General features: G+C 46.3%; 1 protein-coding gene across 1 annotated transcript in view; it reads left to right on the top strand.

The window, feature by feature from the left end:
- Nucleotides 1–19003, top strand: part of LOC148335512 (transcriptional enhancer factor TEF-1-like) — a 43222-nt gene extending 24219 nt beyond the window's left edge. The window contains exons 3-12 of the mRNA XM_088298759.1: nt 1693–1757; nt 2171–2233; nt 3018–3149; nt 9338–9387; nt 11542–11603; nt 12968–13092; nt 15350–15523; nt 17432–17572; nt 18273–18425; nt 18507–19003. Coding sequence (XP_088154885.1) covers nt 1693–1757; nt 2171–2233; nt 3018–3149; nt 9338–9387; nt 11542–11603; nt 12968–13092; nt 15350–15523; nt 17432–17572; nt 18273–18425; nt 18507–18620 — 1079 coding nt within the window. The 3' untranslated portion in view covers nt 18621–19003. The remainder of the gene's footprint in view (nt 1–1692; nt 1758–2170; nt 2234–3017; nt 3150–9337; nt 9388–11541; nt 11604–12967; nt 13093–15349; nt 15524–17431; nt 17573–18272; nt 18426–18506) is intronic.
- Nucleotides 19004–19260: the final 257 nt, after the last annotated feature.

The raw sequence follows: 19260 nt of genomic DNA, 5'->3' as shown, positions 1-19260 counted from the left end.
TGGGTTGAATTATTCAGCATTGTCAGTGTATATCTGCGTGTGTGCGTACACTCACACATGTGCACCCATGTAAGCATGGCTACAGCTGGCTTGGTGCTTTCGTTAATCGGGGGGTGGCCACTCTGCATGAATGCTTGTATTGTTGGGTCATGTGTATTCAGAGGGACAGTGCGTTATTGGGAGTTCCTGATTATATGCAGGGGTGTGTATGCGTGTGTGTTTGTGGGACTCATGAGAGGTATGATGATCACAGCGCCACTTTGTGAGGCTGCATGTCACAGGGTCACTGGGTCAGAAACACCAAATTGTGCCACTCTGCATCATTTGAATTCTGATTGTGACAAAAGAAAAGCCAAATAAACGTACCGTACTTTTCAAATAGTGCACTTGAAATCCTTACATTTTCTCAAAAATCAGGAGTGCGGTTTGTAACATGGTACGCCTTATGTATGGATGGATTCATCAGCTTTTCAAATGTTGTCTTTAAATCAAATCCCTATGTATCCTATCATATTTTTGTTCTTTCAACAGGAACTTCTTGCTTTCATGTCTAAGAATCATGGGAAATGTAGTCTTACTTGCCTAATGCTGCGGTCAGACCTAATGCAAGCTAAATATTACTAGGGCTGTATTTCCAATGTTACAATGTGGGAAAATATCAACGTAAGTAAATATGGTCCCACGTGTAGTGCTCATATTTTGGGGATAAGAGGCAACGCTCCTAGAGCTCCTCATTTAACAGAGATGTCTAATAAAGATGACGTCACATAATTTCGATGCATAATAAATGCAGCATAGATGGATGGAAAGACAACAGCTGTTACTCAAATCAACTTTACAGTCAACTTTATGTGAATCGTCTCTTGAGCATTCATTCTCAGCCGTAAATTGCACATATTAGCTTTTTGATGTCGGATGTGTGTGGATAAGTACTGCAGACGCATTCCATACATATCCAATTTTTATCCACATAGGAAATAGCCCCAGGTCGGAGTTGAAAGAACTGCATTTGTACTGTTTACATCGCATGCAAAAATTAGATGTGTTGCATATCGACAAAAACAATGTGAATTGAACTGCAGCGTGAACGGAGCCAAAACTTTTGTGAGACCAGAACTAGAATTACTTCCTGCTTCCATGTATCCAAGAATCATGGGAAATGAAGTCTTAGTAGCCTAATGCTACGTTCAGACAGAACGCAAGCTAAGCATTCTAGCGGTGAGTTTCCAACTCATGGTACTGCGAGGTAAATCGACACCGCCATTTTCCAATAGCAGCCAGGACCAAGCAAAAAAAAAAGTTGGATTATAACAAGTGCCTGATTTATTGAACTGTCCACCAAGTTAGCATTTAGCATTAGCCAAAGTAATAACACAACCTAGATTGACTAGCGATATTCCAACTTTTTTATTTTCCATCTGTCGGAGTATCCCCTCCTCTTCTCCCCTCAAAGCAACCTGTTGCAAAGCGAACAAAAGCGAGACAGGTGCCACTACCTGTCTGAACCTAGCATAATAGCGCAAAATCTATCAAATCAACATATGGCACTATTTGAATAGACTATTTAACATACAGTGCTAAATAATAATGCGTCTTATAACCCAGTGCACCTGATGCTCTGAATAATATGGTTGTTGTGTGTGTCTGTGTACATACAATCAGGTGAAATAATTCCTGTCCTTTATTTTGTAGGTCGAAATGAGCTTATAGCCAGATACATCAAACTTCGCACAGGAAAAACGCGGACAAGAAAACAGGTACACATGACGGAGGGCGATGAATCCAGTCAGATTGTTTTTTTATTCTAATCAAATTATTGTCCAATATGTTGGTGATAATAAACAATTTTGCCCATGAAAGTAATTATCTACTTCACCTGTATACTATATATGCAGTATTGTATATGAAAGCAAAATCTACTGTGTATGAATACCTCAGTCCTTGGTCCAATGTTTATACTCTGCTCACTCATTTGAGGCACATAGATGAATCTAGTCTGTTGTTAGGGGACTAGTGTGTTTGTGAGTGCATGGAAAGAGTTCTTTCATAACCATGGTAACCCACTGTTGGTTGTTTTCGTCCTTCTTTCTGTCATCTCCCTTGCACTCTTCTACTCTTTTGCATTTATATGAATTCAACTGTACTCTACATTACACGATAAATCTTGCAGGTTTCCAGTCATATCCAGGTCTTAGCCAGAAGAAAATCAAGGGAGTTCCAGTCCAAGATAAAGGTAGGACTTTACAAAGGTATTTAAGGTCCACAAAAATTGCAATGTGCTGCAAATGTTAACATTTTGGGAATACTTGGCGTCAACTTCTGACTAGTGAGGACGCAGTACCTACACTGCTGACAGAGCAAGAACCAACCACGTATTATTCTGAGTGTCTAATTAGAACTACTTGCTCCAAAATAAGTGAAGAACTGAAACATTTTGTTTGGCAACTGTCATGGCTTTATTTCACTTAAAGCAACATAAATGGACAAACCTATCGAATGTAGGTCCGTGTGGTCACAGCTAAGTGAAGTGACGTCTCCTTAGTCAATCATAGCCGGCCATCACAGTCCCCGCAAAGATCCTCTTGAAAAGAGGAGCATGTCAGCTATGTTCACTCCCACAATGGGGAAAATGTTCGTTTCTAACTGTGTCATCTATGAAAATACCAAAAGTCAGAAAACTCCCCCCATACTTGGAGTTAGACCTCATTTTTGCTGGGCATGAAAATATGGCCCCAGGAGTCAGCAGTGCAATCAGCAAGGCAAGAAATCAAGAGATGCCAAGTGAGCTCCATAATTCATAATTCAGGAGCTACTCAGATAAAGCCTAAAAGACTGAACTTCAATTTATAGCCATTACAAGAAACAGACTTTTTGGGATATTTCTCCTTCCATGACTGTCATGCCAACTATTAACGGCTCAGTATTTCACTATGCTTGCTTTTAGAATGTATTGTGTGTTGATTATTTTGTTGACGCTCCTGTTACATTTTCTCCTTTATGTGTTTGCTTAATTTTAGGATCATAATGCCAAGGAAAAAGCGCTACAGAGCATCTCATCTATGTCATCTTCTCAGATTGTTTCAGCCACCGCCATACACAGCAAGCTGTTGCCAGGAATAGTGCGGGCCAACTTTGCCGGCAACACGCAGGTAACACGTACTAATATATACTAATCTTCTGCACAAAGTTTTGATGGGTAGAAATATTGGGGACCTTGTTCTGTTGGGGGACTTCAATGTTCACGTAGGCAATGACAGTGAGATCTGGGCACCCCGTTCAGAATCTCAGCTGTGTTCTGTTATTGGACTTATGTGCTTGTCGTGGATTGTCCATAATGAACACTGTGTTCACACATGAGGGTGTGCACTTGGCGCCAGGACACCATACGCCGCAATTTTGCGATCGACTTTGTGGTCGCATTATTGGACTTGCGTACGCATGTCGTGGAGACTCGGGTGAAAAGAGGGTCAGCCTACCACCACCTGGTTGTGTCAGGACCGCTTCCCAGCTGAGGCTGGAAAGCGGTGGAAGGTGGATCCTTAATCGCAGACTCAGGAGGAATTGATTGACAGGATGTTTATTAGAAGCCGTCAAGCAATACACAATAATCACTATGAAGCAGTATCTATAAATTTAGTAACCGCAAGGGTTCTATGAGTACAGAGGCGAAACACAAAACGCTGGGAGACCGAGTCACTCCAGGAAAAATTAAGGAATCAACAGAAAACGCTTGCAACGCAAGAAACCGAAAAACAATGCTTACCACGAAAGGGTGAAGACCAAATCCAATTGAGAACGATAAACTTAAAGCGAGCCGAAAAGTAGCTGGTGAAATTCAGAACATGAAAACGCAAACAACAGAACAAGAGCAAATCGCGAGCAGAACAATCTGTGAACGAGAGCATGAGCAATAGCATGAGCAACGTGGAACAATAATCCGACGCGGGTATGTCCGCGTCGGCTGCTTAAGTAGTCCAATGATTAGTGTCATAAGGACATTCAGCTGTGGCGATCGGGAGCGCGTCTCGCTCGTGGCCGCTTCCCGGAGCGGAGCCGCCGGGCCACGCCCACTTGCTGGAGACGCCGCAGACGGATCGTGACAGTACCCCCCCCCCCCTCAAAGGACGCCCCTTGGCGGACCACCTGGCTTTGACGGGTTGGCGTTGTGGTAGTCGCGGAGCAGGTCTTGACACATGATCCAGGAGCGGGGAATCCATTGCCGCTCCTCTGGACCGTAGCCTTCCCAGTCAACCAGGTACTGGACCCCTCTCCCCCTGCGCCTGGAGTCCAAGATCTCTCGAACCGTGTAGACCGGGTCGCCGTCGATGATCCTAGGAGGTGGCGGCGGGGCGGAGGGCGGCACAAGAGGGCAGGTAGGTGCAGGTTTGAGGAGCGAGACGTGGAACACCGGGTGTATCCTCATGGTGGGAGGCAGCTTCAGCCGGACGGAGACCGGGTTGATCAGCTTGTCGATCGGGAAAGGTCCCACGAAGCGCGGCCCCAGCTTGCGAGACACCCCTGCCAGGTTCAGATCGCGGGCGGACAACCACACTTGGTCACCGACCTGGTATGGCGGGGCCAGGCGCCGGCGACGGTCAGCGATCCTCTGGTTGCGTTCCGCCGTTCGGGACAGCGCCGCCCGCGCCTCCTTCCAGACCTGGTGGGCACGCTTGAGGTGACGCTGGACCGAGGGGACCTCTTCAGCGCCGGCCTGCGTCGGGAACAGTGGGGGTTGGTAGCCGTAAGCGGTCATAAACGGTGACCTACCCGTCGCCGATGACACCAAGGTGTTGTGGGCGTACTCGATCCAGGGGAGGTGGTCGACCCAGGACGCCGGCTGGTTGCTGCACACGCACCGGAGAGCCGACTCCAGGTCCTGGTTTGCCCGCTCTGACTGCCCGTTGGTTTGGGGGTGGTAGCCAGAGGACAGGCTCGGTGTGGCCCCCAGGGACCGGCAGAAGAGCCTCCAGACGCGGGAAATGAACTGTGGCCCGCGGTCGGACACCAGGTCGTCCGGGATCCCGTGCAGGCGAACCACGTGCTGGACCAGGAGATGGGCGGTCTCCAGGGCGGACGGGAGCTTGGGCAGGGCGATGAAGTGGGCTGCTTTGGAAAAACGGTCCACCACTGTGAGGACGACGGAGTGACCCTTGGAGGCGGGCAGTCCCGTGACGAAATCCAGCGCGATGTTCGACCATGGGCGCGCCGGCACTGGAAGCGGCTGAAGCAGACCTGCTGGCGGCTGGTGGGACGCCTTGCTGGCAGCGCACGCGGGGCAGGCCTGGACGTATTGGGTGACGTCGGACTTGAGGGACGGCCACCAGAACCGCTGCTCGATCAGCCCTAGGGTGCGGCGGATGCCCGGATGGCAGGCCAGCTTGGAGGCGTGTCCCCATTCGATCACCTCCGACCGATGCTGCGGGGGCACGTACAGTCTCCCCGTCGGGCATCCTGCAGGAGCGCCGTCGTCCTCCTGCGCCTCCCGGATCTTCTGCTCCATCTCCCACTGCACGCCCCCCACCAATCGGTGACCCGGCACCACGCTCGGAGGTCCTTCCTCTTCCTCCCAGGGGTCGTGGATGTGGGACAACGCGTCGGGCTTGGTGTTCCGGGCGCCGGGGCGGTAAGTCATGGTGTAGTTGAACCGGCTGAGGAGGAGCGCCCAGCGCGCGAGTCGGGGGTTGAGTCTTTTCATGAGCCGGATGTATGACAAGTTCTTGTGATCGGTGAAGATGGTGAAAGGTTCCTTGGTGCCCTCCAGCCAGTGTCGCCACTCCTGAAGAGCCAGGACCACGGCCAAGAGTTCCCGGTTGCCCACGTCGTAGTTCGCCTCCGCAGGCGTGAGTCGGCGGGAAAAGAAGGCGCAAGGGTGGAGCCGCTGGTCGACCGGTGACCGCTGGGAAAGGACGGCCCCCACTCCTGAATCAGAGGCGTCCACCTCGACGACAAAAGGGAGATCAGAGTTAGGGTGGTGAAGCACCGGAGGGTTCGTGAAAGCCTCTTTCAGGCTCGAGAATGCCGCTTCGGCGTTACTGTCCCAAACGAAGCGAGTCTTTGTGGACGTGAGGCGGGTGAGTGGCAGGGCCCGGCGGCTATAGTCCTTGATAAAGCGTCTATAGAAGTTCGCGAAGCCCAGGAAGCGTTGGAGCTGTTTACGGGTGGTTGGCGCCGGCCAATCCACCACCGCGCGGGTCTTGGCCGGGTCGGCCTTGAGTTGTCCATTCTCGACTATGAACCCCAGGAAGGGGACGGAGGTTTTGTGAAACTCGCATTTTTCGGCTTTAACAAAAAGTTTATTTTCGAGCAGCCGCTGCAGAATAGCGCGAACGTGCCGTTGGTGTTCGCCAACGGTGCGGGAAAAGATCAAGATGTCGTCCAGATAGACGAAGCAGCAGGTGTTCAACATGTCCCTCAGGACGTCATTGATGAGCGCTTGGAACACAGCCGGGGCGTTGGACAAGCCGAAAGGCATGACTAAATACTCTAAATGCCCGAGGGGAGTTTTAAAAGCGGTCTTCCACTCGTCACCCTCCCTGATCCGGACCAAGTGATAGGCACTTCGCAAGTCCAATTTGGAAAAGATCGTGGCAAATTGTAGGGGAGCGAACGCGGAGTCCAGTAACGGCAGTGGGTATCGGTTTTTAACTGTGTTCGCGTTTAGCTCTTTATAGTCTATGCACGGGCGCAAGCTCTTATCTTTCTTTTCAACGAAAAACATGCCAGCCCCGACTGGGGACGTAGAGGGGCGAATCAGACCCGCGGCCAGCGACTCGGTGATATAGTCCCTCATGGCGCCTTGTTCGGGCTGCGAGATCTTGTAAAGGCGGACTGACGGAAGCACCGGATTCGGGAGGAGGTCGATCGCGCAGTCGTACGGGCGGTGTGGAGGCAAGGACTTGGCGCGCTCCTTGCTGAACACGGCGCGGAGGTCGTGGTAGACTGCCGGAACGTTATCGAGGTTTACCTTCTTGACCGGGACTACATCGACCTGACGACCCTCTTCGGCGGATCGTAGGCAGTGGGCGTAACAGAAGGGGCTCCAGCTCTGGATCGCTAGTCGCCCCCAGTCGATATGTGCTTTTAGCCACGGGATCCCCAGGACGACCGGGGCTGCCCTAGCCGGCATTACGAAAAAGGAACGTTTCTCGATGTGGTTACCGGAGAGTTTCAGCGTTAGAGGTTCGGTTAAGCGGCGAATGTCGGCTAATAGGCGACCGTCGAGGTCGCACAGCTTTTCGGACCGGTCTAAGTCCGTGACAGTGCAACCGAGCTTAGCGACTAACCCGGCGTCTATAAAGCAATCGTCTGCGCCCGAGTCGATCAACGCCCGAATCTTGACTGAGGTGTTCATGATTATGAGTTCCCCGTCCACCTCCAGTCTCCGCGCGTTGCCGGTCTGGACCGGCGCCTTCGCCGGGGCGTCTGGCTGCCCCTTCCTGGGGTTGGAGTTCGCGGCGGAATCGGCCGCAGACTCGCAGCATTCCTCGTGGCGGGCAGGCGACCCTCGACGGCTGGCTCGGCGGGGACAGGTGATCGCTCGATGGCCCTGGAGACCGCAGTAGAAGCAAGCCCCGGACCCGCGACGTCTCTCTCGCTCCCGGGTGTCGAGGCGGCTGGCTCCCAGCTGCATCGGCTCGTCGGCTGGCAGTGGCTCGGGAACCTGGTAGCGTGGCGGCTCGTGGCGTCGCAGCTCCAACCCTCGTTCGCGGCGGCGCTCTCGCAGGCGATTGTCGAGTCGGATGGCCAAGGTGATGAGTTCCTCCAAGGTCTCGGCGTCGTCTCGCACCGCCAGCTCGTCCTTGAGGACGGAACTCAGCCCTCTCCGGAACACCGTCCATGGGCGCAGTCATCGAAGCCACTCTCAGCGGCGCGGACCCGGAAGGCGATAGAGTAGTCCGCTACCGACCGGGAGCCTTGCGTGCAGTCCAAAAGTTCCGCTCCCGCTTCTTTTCCCCGAATCGGGTGGCGAAACACCCTCTCGAACTCCGCAATGAACGCGGGGAACGAGGAGCGAACTTCCGGACGCGCGTTGCTCACGGCCATTGCCCATGCACTAGCTTGACCAGTCAGGAGGCTCATCATGAAGGCTACCTTAGCATTATCGTGAGCGTAGGTAAGGGGTTGCTGGTCAAAGATCAACCGGCAGTGGTGGATAAAGGGACCACAGAGGCCGGGCTCTCCGCCGTAGCGGTTGGGATGGGGCAAACTGGGTTCTCGGAATGGCATGCCCGCGACCGGTTGCCCGGTCGGGGCCGCCACGGGGGTCGGGCGACAGGGGCTGCCAAGGTGCCCAGATGGGCACCGAGGCTCGTGAGCTGGTGGGTCAGCTGGCCGACCGCATCGCGGAGCGTCGCGAGTTCGGACGCCTGCTGCCCTATCATGCGTCCTTGACTGGCTATAGCTGAAAATACCTTCGCTGAGTCAGCGGGATCCATGGTCGGATTATTCTGTCAGGACCGCTTTCCAGCCTCGGTGGAAGGTGGATCCTTAATCGCAGACTCAGGAGGAATTGATTGACAGGATGTTTATTAGAAGCCGTCAAGCAATACACAATAATCACTATGAAGCAGTATCTATAAATTTAGTAACCGCAAGGGTTCTATGAGTACAGCCGCCGGAGAGGCGAAACACAAAACGCTGGGAGACCGAGTCACTCCAGGAAAAATTAAGGAATCAACAGAAAACGCTTGCAACGCAAGAAACCGAAAAACAATGCTTACCACGAAAGGGTGAAGACCAAATCCAATTGAGAACGATAAACTTAAAGCGAGCCGAAAAGTAGCTGGTGAAATTCAGAACATGAAAACGCAAACAACAGAACAAGAGCAAATCGCGAGCAGAACAATCTGTGAACGAGAGCATGAGCAATAGCATGAGCAACGTGGAACAATAGTCCGACGCGGGTATGTCCGCGTCGGCTGCTTAAGTAGTCCAATGATTAGTGTCATAAGGACATTCAGCTGTGGCGATCGGGAGCGCGTCTCGCTCGTGGCCGCTTCCCGGAGCGGAGCCGCCGGGCCACGCCCACTTGCTGGAGACGCCGCAGACGGATCGTGACAGGTTGTGTGTTGGCTCTAATGCTGGTGGCAGATGCCTGTCCAACCTGGCAGAGTCTCCCCTCAGAATGAGTTTCAACTTCCACTTTCAGGAGAACTTCGCCCATGTCCCGGGGAGGGGGTGAAATTGAGTCATTGACATTTTTTTTCATGCCATTTTTAATCATACTATTTAATACTCTCCAGATTTGATGTGTGTTTTTATTCTGGCCCAATAATGTGTGATAATATGATTTGTTTTTCATCGTATAATTCTTACTATTTTCTTTTTCTATTTCCAGCTGTGGCAGGGGATGATCCCTGGAGGACAGTCCAGTTCCGCCTCAGAAGAGTAAGTCACATTATGCACTCTTTCAAGCTGTTTTATGCTGTTCAATATGAATTATATCACACTGTACTGCGTATGAGCGGCTTTTAATTAAGCAGTAATGTGCTCCCAGTCGTTGTTTTTGGAAGATGGAGTGGGTGGACCTTAAAATAACGACTTCAAAATAATTTTGTTGGCACATGTTTCTTGCTAGTTTCCAGTTGATAATAATGGACCAACCTGGGCCTCTCTCATGTTGTATTAACCAGAGTGTCACTGCTAAAAGTGGGTAAACATGTCAATTTTGTGACATTCAAAAGAAGAAGAGTGCGGCACGGTGGTCTACCGCACAATGGCCTCACAGTGCACAGGTACAGGGTTCGATTCCCGTTCCAACCTTCCTGTGTGAAGTTTGCTTGTTCTCCTCGTGCCTGTGTGGGTTTCCTCTGGGTACTCCGGTTTCCTCCCAAATTCCAAAAGCATGCAGGGTCGGTTGATTGAACACGCTAAATTGAGCCCAGGTGTGAGTGTGAGCGTGGATGGTTGTTCATCTATCTTTGCCCTGCGATTGGCTGGCGACCAGTTCAGGGTGTACCACACCTACTGCCGAAGGGAGCTGGGATAGGCTCCAGCACCCCCGCAACCCAAGTGAGGAAAAGCGGTACAGATAATGGATGGATGGACAAAGAAGAGGAAAGAGTAGTCGATGAAGAAATGAGGGAAGCCAGGATAAACTCAGTGTTGACCACAAACATTAAGTTTTGCATACGTAAATAGTGAACAGATTTAACATTTACTATAATTGTCGGTTTTGAGTGTTTTGAGGCAGATCTGGTGAGGAGCCTCTTAACATACACCATGATATAATGGAGGCATTTCTAGGTCAAGACCTCAAAGACCGCTTTTTCCTGCCTGTTTTCCACCTCTCCATGCCGCAACACACCTGATTAAAAAAAAATAAATAAATCAACTCATCAGGTAGCTCAGAAGAAACATCAAAAAGAAAGATGAAAACAGGTGGGACGGTGGCCCTTGAGGACTGAGTTTGGACACCCCTCTGTCACAATTGTATTGTGGAGTCATCTGATAATTGGGTTGTTGCTTACTTTCATAAAATTAGTAGGCCCAATTGTTTTTTGTGAACTCCACTAAAAAAGTTTCGTATGGCTACACCTCTATTCATAGAGGTGTGCGTCCGGGAGCGAAACAGAGTTTCGGTTCGGTCGCCGGGTTTTTGGATCATTCTTGGTTTCCCCGTATGGGTACTCTGCCACCGCACGACGACAACGTGATGATCCGGCGCGGCGGGTGAACTCCACTGTGGCTGGCGAACACTGGGTGCAGTGATCAGTACAATAAAAAAACAAATTTTGAAAAACGAAAAACTCCACAGCTATTTTAATATGAGCAAGATAAAAAGATTATCAATTTTTAATGAGTAAAGTTGCTTTGTTCAAAGCGCTTTATTACAGCTCCAACTGTTGTGAAATGCACCATATAAATAAGTTGTATTGTATTGAATCTCTGTTTTATGAAACCACGAGACAGGCGCAGTTATCGATCTACTTTATATGCAATAAGATATTAGACCTATCTGTGATATGCCAAGTTCTGTTCTCTTTTAGGTAGTGTTTTTAAAGCAGATGTGAAAGTAACATGCGTCCCCACCAATTCCATTTAACATCCTTTTGATGTATGCCAGCCAATTGGTATTTACCATAGTGGCTTGAAGAGAAATGAAAATTGCACTTTTTTTCCCAATGTTGTTCTTAAAGACTCCCACTGTAAATGTAGATGTTTTCTGTAAAAATGACTGAAAAAAAAGTCTTTGTAATTGGTACGACCCCAAAATGTGATAAATCACGTTGCTCATGTATAAAAAAAAAAATCACTTTTCTTGTTTGGAACAGCTCGAATTAACTAAAGTTTGGTGCACTTAGATTTGACCCTCGTGTCTACAAGCATAATCCTTATGTCTAGATTTTGAGTTAAAGTCACATGACATTCATAGCTTTTAGACCCTCTTGACCTCTTACGCTTGTGCAAGTGTTCCTCCAAGTCACAGAACACACTGTAATCCCTTTCCGTACAGTGCGGGTACAATGTGACTGGCCATGCTGTGTCGTGTGTCCTTTCAGCCTTTTAATAGTGCCCTTTCTGTCTTCCTCTTTCTCTCAGCATCAAGCCGTTCTCACAGCAAGCCTACTCAGTGCAGACAGCAGGGACCACCACAATCACAGGTGAGAGGAACCACACGGCAATTATCTCTTTTCTCTGAAGCGAACAGGTGGTCCTCCTTCTTGCTCTTTAGGCCACTGCTTCTCCATAGAGTAGTTTTTGATTGGGCCGGGTCACCATGACGCTTGCCTTGTGGGAGTAGAACAAAATGGGTCAATCTGTCTCCTTCGATTATATATGGTGACCAATTTAAGCCTATTGTTGTAAATGTCCATGCAATCATCTAGCTTTATGTTATTCTCGTCCAGACAGTCAAAAGATACCACTTGCAAAAGAGGATTTAGGTTTCGTTTGATTAGACCAGCCTGTTGTCATGTTTGCATTTCATTAATGTTTTCTATGTGCTGCTCATTTATGCCAAAAGGATTTAATATTAAACACAGCGGGGACTTGTGATGAGGCTCATGGCTGATGAGGCACTGACAATAGAGTGCCATTTTACAAATGGATGAGCCAGAGTGGCACGTCAGCATTGTTTTCACACATTTTACCTTAAGATACCTTGCTTTTCCAGCTGTTTTGAGAGCACAAATTAGCACGTCAAAATTTCTTACTTACTTAACTGATATGAGCAAACAGGTGAAATAGAGGCGATTGGAAATAAAACACAATGAAACTGACGCAGCGATTCATGAATATAGTGTTGCTGTCTTCAACCACAATTAGAATCAAATATCTTCATCAATGTGACTGCTGGCCACATGACGATAACTACATTTATAATGCTGTATCGCTCACAAATAAAAACTAGACTATGACCAAATGCTGTTTACAAATAAAAACTATGCTAAAGTGTCTTTTCATTTTTGTCAACTAAAACTAGACATGACAAAATGTCTATTTCTGTTTCATGGGTCTATGAGAGTAATATAATACAGCATCAGTGAACAAATATAACAATTCAGGTGGTTGAAGGTTAGTGCTTCTGATAGTGTTTAGGCCATCAGAGATGGCCTTGCTGGCCCTGACTGACTACCACTGTCAAGTCAAGTCAAGTCAATTTTATTTGTATAGCCCTTAATCACAGACAGTCTCAAAGGGCTTTACATAGCCACAATCGACATCCCCGATCTTAACCCCCAGGAGGGCAAGGAAAAACTCACAAAACCTCATTAGGGGAAAAGTGAGAAACCTTGAGAAGGGACCACAGATGGGGGAATCCCCCTTCCAGGATGACCAGGCTGCAATGGATGCCAACTGGGCAACATTTGACACATACAATGATGCTATGCAATAATAGGTGAGATAATATTGCTGTGTTAAAGAGATCTCAACTCTGTTTGGTTTTGGTGTCATTGCATTAATGCATTTTAAAAAATAAAAAATATTTATATATATATATATATATATGTGTGTGTGTATTCAGGTTATGAGCGTCCTGCAGCCGAGTCACACAGAGAGCCAGCGTGGCAGGGTCGCTCTATCGGCACCACTAAACTAAGATTGGTGGAGTTCTCATCGTTCCTGGAAACCCACCGAGACCAAGAAGCAGTCAGTATCACACAAACATATACTCACACACACGCATTCAGATGACTGATAGCCCATGTTAGCCTCCATTGTGTCTCCATGTATGACTAACCTTGTTAAAGCGCTGTCTCTTCAGTCTATCGTTCATGTTGCCACTCATTGGATTCAATGCCATTTTTCTGCCTTGCACATGCAGACAGCCGGCATTCATCTTACTGATTTGAAAAAAAAAAAAAAAAGAATTCTTGACTGCACACAATATTTCAGATGACAACAGGCAGAAACTGTGTTAAGTACTTAAAGGACTTTACTCTCATTTATTTTATTTTTTTTTATTAAGGATTAAAGCTTAGATACTGAAGGTGACTGACTATCTGTGCTGTGTGTGATTAATTTGGATGAAGTAATTTAATTGAACAAAATTCTAGAGCTGCTTTACAGCCCAATTAATATGAATTATAAGACTTGAGTGAGCTTGCTATGAATCAGTCAACATATGTTGAGACCAGCCAGCATATATATACACTGGCGGGCAAGTATGTTTCGGACCTGACCCTTGAATGGATATCTAGTGACCTAATCCACCTCAAATAACCATCACTTAAATTACCTTCTGTTGCGATTGTTCTATTTAAAGAAAATTGTATGTATCAGTAAAAAAATTGGACTGACTGCAACAATTTTCTTACTTGTTTTTTTTTTTCTTATTTGGTCTTTAAGACAGGAGGGTGTCATTTTGAGTTTAAATAGTTTTATGGAACATCTGTGATTTGTTATATATAATGACCCTGTCTTCATGCATTGTTGGACATTCTAAAAATACCATCATATGAATCAGTATTTCAATGTTGGTGGACTAATGGTAGGGCGGCACGGTGGCCCGACTGGTTGGGATGATGGCCTCACAGTGAGAGACAGCATCGGTCGTGGGTTTAATCCCGGCTCCGGCCTTCCTGTGTGGAGTTTGCATGTTCTCCCCGTACCTGCGTGGGTTTTCTCCGGGTACTCCGGTTTCCTCCCACATTCCAAAAACATGCATGGCAGGCCGATTGAACACTCGAAAATTGCCCGAGGTATGAGTGTGAGCGTGGATGGTTGTTCGTCTCTGTGTGCCCTGCGATTGGCTGGCAACCAGTTCAGGGTGTCTCCGCCTACTGCCCGAAGATAGCTGGGATAGGCTCCAGCACGCTAGTGAGGAGAAGCGGTACAGAAGATGGATGGATAGATGGACTAATGGGTCCTAGATTTACGATGAACATCTAAGTGAAAATGACTGTACCTCAATTTCCAGGTTATAAAGCGCAGGTGATTAAAAGCCACAACAGCTCAGTTTAACCATAAAATCAAATTTGCACATATATTGACTGCTTTGTATTATTCGCCACGGGTTTCCATATTTACAAAGAAAGAGGTCCCACAGGTGGATTCTTAAAAACCTGTATTCACCTTCAATACCCCCCCCCCCCCCCCCAAAAAAAAAACCCAAAACAAACAATGAACACATTTGTTTACACAGTAGCATCCCAGAACATTTCTCGTGCTCTTTTGTTGTCACATGAGGCAAATTCGCCGACAAGCTTGTCTGGCCTTCTTCATCACACAGCAAACTGTTTGTTTGTGAGCTGTTTGTTACGTGTTTGGGAGACGCCGGGGAGATGCTGCTCCATGGCCGGGGTTGCTGTCCTCCGGGGACAGCGCTTGTTGTCCGTTGCCAGCGATGGTGGAAGTCGGTATCCAAAGATACAACAGAGAGACGGGCGTCGCACTGCAGAGATGACTGGCACTCATTCCCTACTACGCACACAAACATCCGCATTTCTTTCTCAAGCAGCACGCTCCTCCCACAAGCTTTCACCCTCCTCCCGCAAATGGCTGATGAATATTCAATATGAAGGCAGACTCGGAGAGTTTCGTTGGGCCACTGTGACGTGTCGGGTAATTTCATTGGTCGTATGTGACGAGACTATGAGTAAATCTATTGGCGGTTGGAAGCTCGTCAATGAAAATTCATGAATACATTGTTTCGCATTAAAAGTAAAAAAGTAGCAGCTTATCGTCTGGAAAGTACGGTACATTGTATGTCCTGAGTGTCTAACGGTGTGTTTTAATTATACCGACATGAATTACTGACCTTGAAATGACTCACCTAATTAAACGTATTCAAGGAGGAAAATGGCTAAATTCCCTCAACCTTGACGCCACAATTAACAACCTGGGTTGTAAATGTTCTTCATGTGTTTGTCGCCAACTGATCTGTCCATTGTTCTCCCCTCCTCAGTACAACAAGCACCTGTTTGTGCACATCAATCAGAGCAACCCGAGTTACAGCGACCCCCTGCTGGAGTGTGTGGACATCAGGCAGATCTACGACAAATTCCCAGAGAAGAAAGGCGGCCTTAAGGAGCTGTTTGCAAAGGGCCCTCAAAACGCTTTCTATCTTATCAAATTTTGGGTGAGCACACAACTGAGTTGGAATTGTTGCATACATTTGTGTTTTTCTCCATATCTATTCTCAACTTCAGCTAGGCTTTGAAATTGTCCAATGTAGTGTCGTAGGTCAACCGTCAGTTTTCCATTGGGACATTTCCTTGTGCTGACAGGTGTGAGGGGGTGTGTATGTTCTATATGTGTGATGTTTTTCCACCTGGGATATGGAAGTGGTGCAGTGATGAACACACACTGGCTTTGTTTGAACACCTGCTCACCTCAACGCTCCTCTTTTGCTCCATCTCCACTTAAGAATACATCTGACGTTAAATATCCGTGGTAACCAAGATTGAGGCCTCTGCATTGCTTCATTGTTGAGCGACGTTGGAGAATTTTGTTTCAGAGACTCAACGCATGGACAAGCGTGGGATTAGTGATTTACAGATCTCTCTCAGTAATGCCTTTTGATTTACAATTTTAATTTACTTCAAAGTCGATGTCGACTTTTCTCACGGAGACCGGTCTCTTGAGCGAGTGAATGAGGAAAACAGTTGTGGTTAGGATAAAGATTTCATTGGTCGAAGACACACATTCACATGCAAATATTAGAAAAACAAATCGCATCTGTATTCTAAAATGATAATAATGTAAAAAGATTGGGCTAGAATCATGTTGAAATCTTGTTCTATACGCAAATAAGCTTTCGAGCGCATTATTCAAATGCTTCCGAAAGAAAGAAGTGTGTTTGTGTGCGTGCATGTATGCGTGTGTGTTCATGGCGCACATGCGCCTGACTTCCACCACACAGTTGTCCTTGGAGAACTCATTACAAGTAGTGGACACCCCCCCCCTCACTTCTCTCAATTAGTCATTGAGGAGCAACGTGTTCTCATTAGTCTGCTCTGAATATTTTCTTATCTCTGCATGAATTATGGTATTGTTTCCGTGGGTTGTTTTGGGGCAAATTTTACATGATGAATAAAGGTGGTAAAAATTGCTCAAATATTTAATTTGAACTGCGATATTTCTTAACTTTGCGCAATTGAAATCATGACGATTAGGTTTCAACAAGCGTCAACAATAAAAACATGTCAGAGAACAGGTGAGGGGTGCCGTTGTCCGGTCCCCAAATGAAATTTGAAATGCCTCTCTCCGACAACACACCTGATTCAAATATTAGGATCGTGATCAGGCTGGTGCAAAGCTTGCTGATGAGATGTCCTACACCATTTTCAATTACACGCTCTTTATTGTTAAAATAATATATCTTCAGGAATCTGCAAAATATTTGATATTTGATGCGGCTCTTGTATTATCGTTTGTTGGGTCTGATTTTTCTTTCTCTTTCTCTCTCTCCCACGCTCTAGTATATATATATATATATACATATATATATATATATATATATATATATATATATATATATATATATATATAACTATATTTATATATATATAATAAAAAAAGAAGGACCACCCTTATCTGTACAGTATGTATGAAATGAATCAGCCACAACATTTTCCATCACTCACATAATATGAAGGGATAATTATAAAAGTAATGTTTTTAATCTACACGGGGAGATGCAGTACAGGTATGTTCAACAACTTAGAATGTTTAACATTTTGATTCTTTTATGCAGAAAAAAATACTCACATTGTTTAAAGTAGCCCTCGGTATTATGTGACACAATAACGTCCTACTGCAAACTATAATCATAAATGCAAGCATTCCTTATCATTATAAGACATTTTTGTTTCTACTCCTGTATAGAGACAGTGACCAGCAGAGGGCGCAATTGCGCGGTATTTTGATATGACCAGAATGGTCCAGAAATTTAAGAGCCCTCGCTTTGTAGAAGGCTTTGGACATAAGATGAGACACAGCCTTCACTTATTTGTGTGGTCATTTCTTGGTTCTTTCATCTCGACAGGCTGACCTAAATTACAATGTACAAGAAGACCCAGCGGCCTTTTATGGGGTCACTAGCCAGTATGAGAGCTCAGAGAACATGACCATCACCTGCTCAACCAAGGTCTGCTCTTTCGGCAAGCAAGTCGTCGAGAAGGTGGAGGTGAGACTTTGTACTCCCTTGAAAAATGTATTTTCGTTGACGCGTGTTACACGAATATGAAATGCTTTTTTGAGTTTTTTCCCTTTCATAATATTTGGGGATTTGTGCCTTTTGTCAAAACACACAATTCTTTCAACATTTGATATATTTTTGGTTGATAGTGCTGACCTAATGGGGACCTGTCTGAGAATTATGTAATTTCCTGACGTGTGGTAATGATGTGTTGCAGATATTAAGCGATTTCTAACAACCATTGTTATTCTCTGTTTTCAATAATGTGTCGAATCTTTCCTTGGTAGAGACATAGGATGACCCTCTATGATAAGTGCAATTGGGAAAAATGTGTTTAAAAATAAAGAGTAGGATATGAAGTTATGAACATAGTAGTAGTGCAAATAATGCACCATCGAAATGCGGTATATTCAAGAATAGTAATTTCTTAGGAAAGCTAATACAACGAAACTGCATGTTTTAGAGCGGGCAGTCTTAGGCGCAGTAATCATGCTGTCTGGTGGATGAATTACTTCAGCAAAGGAAAAGTGCTCACTAACACAGAGTTGTGAACACTGTATAAGAGAAAGAGGCCATTTGTGTCCTTTTGCGTTAACTCACTTGCGCTTTTTCTAGCAGGAAGTCAGAAAACTATCGGACTCGCCAGGCGCCGGAACAGACAAATGTCATCTCTTCTCTCCTCTCTCAGACGGAGTATGCCAGGTTTGAGAACGGACGTTTTGTCTACAGAATCAGTCGCTCTCCGATGTGTGAATACATGATCAACTTCATCCACAAGCTCAAACACCTGCCAGAGAAATACATGATGAACAGTGTACTGGAGAACTTCACTATTCTGTTGGTGAGATTACAACACAGTACGCGTGATGTCATTATGTTCAAGGACACATTTCTGATGATTCTTCATCTTTTGGGATTTTAGGTTGTGAGCAACAGGGACACTCAGGAGACCTTGCTGTGCATGGCTTGTGTGTTTGAGGTGTCAAACAATGAGCATGGAGCTCAGCACCACATCTATCGTCTTATCAAGGAATAATACTCATCCCCACCCCCGCCTACACGCACACAGACACACACACGCACACACATATAGCCTTTTCATGTTAAGAATCTGACATTTTACGTGAAATGTCTGAAAATTAAATCTCCCCTCTGGGAAGGAAAATAGCTGCACCATCACAACCACAGAGAGACAAGTTTTTATTCAACCAGATATGTCAGGTCAAATGAGACCTGGCAGACATTCCTAAAAAAAAATCTGATACCACCTGATGATGTCACATCTCCGAAAGCCTAGTCTCCATTTTTTGACACCTATTATCAAATTTAATGTTGCTTACTACCAACAAACAAAACCAAATCAAATATTCCTCCCTTTGACACAGTGTGCGTGCGTGCACGTGTACATGTGTGTGTGCATGTGTGTGTGTGTGTGTTAAAGATCAGACCCTGTGCATCATCAAGAACCGGAGCAAGTTCATGTTAGGGGAAATAACACTACCGTATTGTTATATAATATAGTACCGAGGCGTTTTTCTTTAACAGATAGGAATGCTAAATTGTGCAAGCTGCACACAAAAAAGTTGTGTCCCAAAGAAAATAATCAAAGTTTTGTACCATTTTGTATGTTTTCGTCAAGGGAAAAAAACTTTGCTTAGCTTCTAAACTTTGGGAAA

The sequence above is a fragment of the Idiotropiscis lumnitzeri genome, chromosome 6 (assembly GCF_059441095.1).
Source record: "Idiotropiscis lumnitzeri isolate Australia: NSW breed Sydney's pygmy pipehorse chromosome 6, RoL_Ilum_1.0, whole genome shotgun sequence".
NCBI lineage: Eukaryota > Metazoa > Chordata > Actinopteri > Syngnathiformes > Syngnathidae > Idiotropiscis > Idiotropiscis lumnitzeri.
Note: the sequence above shows the minus strand (reverse complement) of the source record. Positions and strands in the feature narration are given on the sequence as shown.